This window comes from Chenopodium quinoa, unplaced genomic scaffold (genome assembly GCF_001683475.1).
Source record: "Chenopodium quinoa cultivar QQ74 unplaced genomic scaffold, ASM168347v1, whole genome shotgun sequence".
NCBI classification, from domain to species: Eukaryota; Viridiplantae; Streptophyta; class Magnoliopsida; order Caryophyllales; family Amaranthaceae; genus Chenopodium; species Chenopodium quinoa.
The window spans coordinates 3,701,809-3,705,582 of NW_018743218.1; the positions used below are offsets into that span (position 1 = coordinate 3,701,809).

General features: G+C 47.7%; 1 protein-coding gene across 1 annotated transcript; it reads left to right on the top strand.

The window, feature by feature from the left end:
* Positions 1–250: 250 nt before the first annotated feature.
* On the top strand, positions 251–1,222 carry LOC110734711. The gene has a single exon (XM_021914849.1). It carries the CDS (start codon positions 251–253, stop codon positions 1,220–1,222), a length of 972 nt encoding a protein of 323 aa, XP_021770541.1.
* The last annotated feature ends 2,552 nt before the right edge of the window (positions 1,223–3,774 follow it).

Sequence of the window (3,774 nt, forward strand, 5' to 3'; positions counted from 1 at the left end):
GTTGTGCGCCATCAAGTAGCCGTCGGATTCCAAAAAGTCCAACAAAAAAGAGAGCCGGTCTACTCAACCAGCTAAAAAGGAAGAGAGTAAGAAAAGCAAGGAAGTCTGGGTGGCAGACAACTCTGGTCAGCCATCCTAGAAGAAGAAGAAAGAGTTGCAACCGTACGCCCCCAAGTACGAGTTCAACAAGGACAGTTACTCCATCCTCATGGAGATCAAAGACCGGGTGACTATCGATAAAACGACTTCAATGAAGGGTTCCGTCAGAAACCGGAACAAGAACAAATACTGTCACTTTCATGAGGACATAGGCCATGAAACCAATGATTGTTACAGCCTCAAACGGTTATTGGACTGTCTAGCTGATAAAGTAGTGTTAAAGTCCTATATTCTGAAGTCCAAGGTGACCCTCAAAACAAACAATGGACAGCCGTCCAAGAAGGCACCCCAATCTGCTAATAGTTCGGACACTAATGATGAAACGATCTATACTATAGCAGGCAGCTTTGCCGGAGGGGGTCCTACCATCCGGGGCACCAAGGACTACGACCGGAGGCTGGATGTCAGCATAGTGGATGAGGGCCAAGCGTCAAAAGACACATTCCCTGACGTCCTCATCACTGAGAAGGATAGGGGCAAGGTTAGGCGGCCACAAGATGACCCCATAGTGATCGAGTGCAAGATAGCCAATCAGAAGGTTGGCCGGATCCTAATCCACACTAGGAGTTCATCCGACCTGATCAGTCAGAAGTGCTTGGCTAAGCTTAAGTACAAGCCTAGTAGCATGACCCAAGTTTCACACCCCTTGGTTGGATTTGGGGGAGGGGTCGTGCATCCGGTGGGAAGAATTGACCTACCTATTAGGTTGTGCGAGAAGGGGGCAGGACGCCACATGGTGGTTCGGTTCCTTGTTGAGGAATTGACCGCCTATAACCTAATACTAGGCAGGCCAACGCTGAATGAGTCTAAAGAGGTCATCATTCCAGCCTTCATGCTCCTTATATTTGAAAGAGATGATGGGTCTGTAGGCTCCTTGAGTGTAGACCAGAAGACGGCGAGAGAATGCTATCTCTCAGACGTCAATTCGAATGTGGCTGCAGCCAGTCTGAATGAGGAGTCTGTAGACCTTGATGAGGTCAGAACGGTTGCGCCTACTCCAAGGGCAGCCGACAAAAAGAGAAAGGCGGACCAATTGGTAACCGTCAAGAAGGAGAGGCAATAGCAGTTAATGACCGGGGAAAGGTCAAACGAGCTACGTCTCCAGCCAGCTGGTGATCACATCGGCATTGTTCTGGATGATACTCGTCCAAACCGAACAATTAAGGTTAGGACGACTGTTTTTTCTAAGATGGGTGAAGAGTTGCATGACCTCTTGAGGGAATTCAAGGACGTTTTTGCCTTTGAAGTCGAGGAGATGCCAGGCGTTAGCCCGGATCTAGCTGTGCATAAACTCGCCGTGGATCCTAAAAGAAAGTCGGTTAGGCAAAAGAAAAGGAACCACAGTGAGGAAAGAAGTCAGGCGACGGCCGCCGAGGTGAAGAAGCTCTTGAAGGCTGGGTTCATCCGGCAATGTTACTACCCAGATTGGGTAGCCAATGTTGTCCTCGTCAAAAAGCCGAATGGGACCTGGCGGATGTGTGTTGACTACACAGATCTGAACAAGGAATGTCCGAAAGATAGTTATCCACTTCCAAGGATCCACAGCTTGGTCGACTCTACAGTCGGCCATGCCTTGATGAGCTTCATGGACGCCTACTCAGGCTTCCACCAGATACCCTTGTGGAAGAAGGATCAAGAAAGGACGGCATTCGTCATTGATCAAGGGTTATTCTGCTACACTGAGATGCCGTTTGGGCTGAAAAATGCACCTGCTACCTTTTAACGTATGATTAATACAGTCTTGATTAATCAAATTGGGAGGAATGTAGAGGCGTACATTGATGACATGATAGTCAAATCCAAGCTATAGACGGATCACCTTGCCGATCTTCGAGAAACCTTCACCACCCTCAAGCGGCACCGGGTCATGCTTAATCACAAGAAGTGTGTCTTTGGTGTTGAGTCTGGGAAATTTCTTGGATTATTGGTTGATCAAAGAGGAACAGAGGCTAATCTAGAAAAGATATCAGGCGGTTATTGACATTAAGTCGCCCCACACTGTAAGGGAAGTTTAAAAATTAACTGGTTGCCTGGCAGCATTGGGGAGATTCCTCAGCTGGCCAGGTGACAAGTGCCTCTACTTCTTCCAGGCAATCAAGAAGAAGCCAAGATTTGAATGGGAGGATGATGCTGAGGCGACACTTTAGAAATTGAAAGAGCACTTGCATTCGTTGCCAAGGCTAGTAAGCCCTCTGCCTCAGGAGGTTCTCTACAGGTACTTAGCTATCTTGGATCATGCCCTCAGTGCTGTTCTCCTTGCTGAGAGAGACGGCATTCAGCTTCTGGTATATCATTAGCCACGTTCTTCGAAATGCTGAGCTCTGGTACCCCATGGTTGAAAATTTTGGGCTTGCTCTTTTCAAGGTAGTCAAGAAGTTAAAACCATACATCCTAGCACATCTGGTGGTGATCTACATAGATCAACCCCTCAAGCGGCCAATGACAACCTTGGAGTCATTTGGTAGAATGCTCAAATGGGCTATTGAAATGCAAAGTCTGGAAATCACTTTCGAACCTAGGAAGGCGGTGAAAGGTCAGGCGTTTGCTGACTTCATCGTCGAAATGACAAGGCCGGCTGAGCCAGAGAATCTTGACCAGGTTTAGAAAGTGTATGTAGACAGGAGCTCTACCATGAACGACTGTGGTGCAGGTGTAATATCTCAGTCTCCGGAAGGGGATAAATATGAATATGCGCTACGGTTCAAGTTCCAGACCTCAAACAATGAGGCAGAGTGTGAGACTCTACAAGCCAGTATCCGTATGTGTAAGGCGACAGGGGCAAGGAAAGTTGACGCTTGCTCTGATTCCTAGTTGATCGTCAGCCAATACCATGGTGACTATGAGGCCACCTATCCGGCTATGATCAAATATCTTCAGGTGGTCAAAGAAGAGGCTGGGTCACTTGACGAATTTCATTTGAGCCAAGTTCCCAGGTCAGAAAACAATCAGGCGGATTCCCTTTCTAAGCTAGCATCATCCGCATCTTGTGATACGCCTAGGTCAATCTTTTGGGAAGTCATGGAAAAAAGAAGCATTGAACATGATCCCATTAGAGTTCTTGACCGAAGCTCGACCTGGATGGATGTCATCCGGGCTTATCTGGTAAACGACACTTTGCCGGATGCCCCTTCAGAAGCGGCCGCACTAAAGAAGCGGGCCGCAAGTGTTGAGGTCAATAACGGAGAACTCTTCAAGAAGGGTTATCTCCAGCCGTTGCTGAAATGTGTCACCCCTGAAAAGGGGAAAGAAGTTTTACAGGATCTGCACTTGGGATTTTGTGCATCACATATAGGCGACAAAACTCTAGCAAAAAGGGCAGGCGACAGAGCCATGGAATTGGTGAAGAAATGTGACAAGTGCCAAAGATTTGGCAAGCTTATACATCGTCTGGCCGCTGATCTAACGACTATCTACAGCCCAGTACCTTTTGTGAAATGGGGGATGGACATTCTAGGTCCATTTACACCTGCTTCAAGCGGACGAAGGTACATCTTGGTTGCTGTTGATTACTTCACTAAGTGGGTAGAAACAGAGGCGGTAAAGGGCATTAAGACGAAGGATGTCATCTCCTTCATCTGGAGAAATATTATCACCCGGTTCGGGGTACCCGTCTCT

Coding starts and splice junctions, on each gene's coding strand:
- LOC110734711 (XM_021914849.1), top strand. CDS start 251: ATGAAGGGTTCCGTCAGAAACCGGAACAAGAACAAATACTGTCACTTT.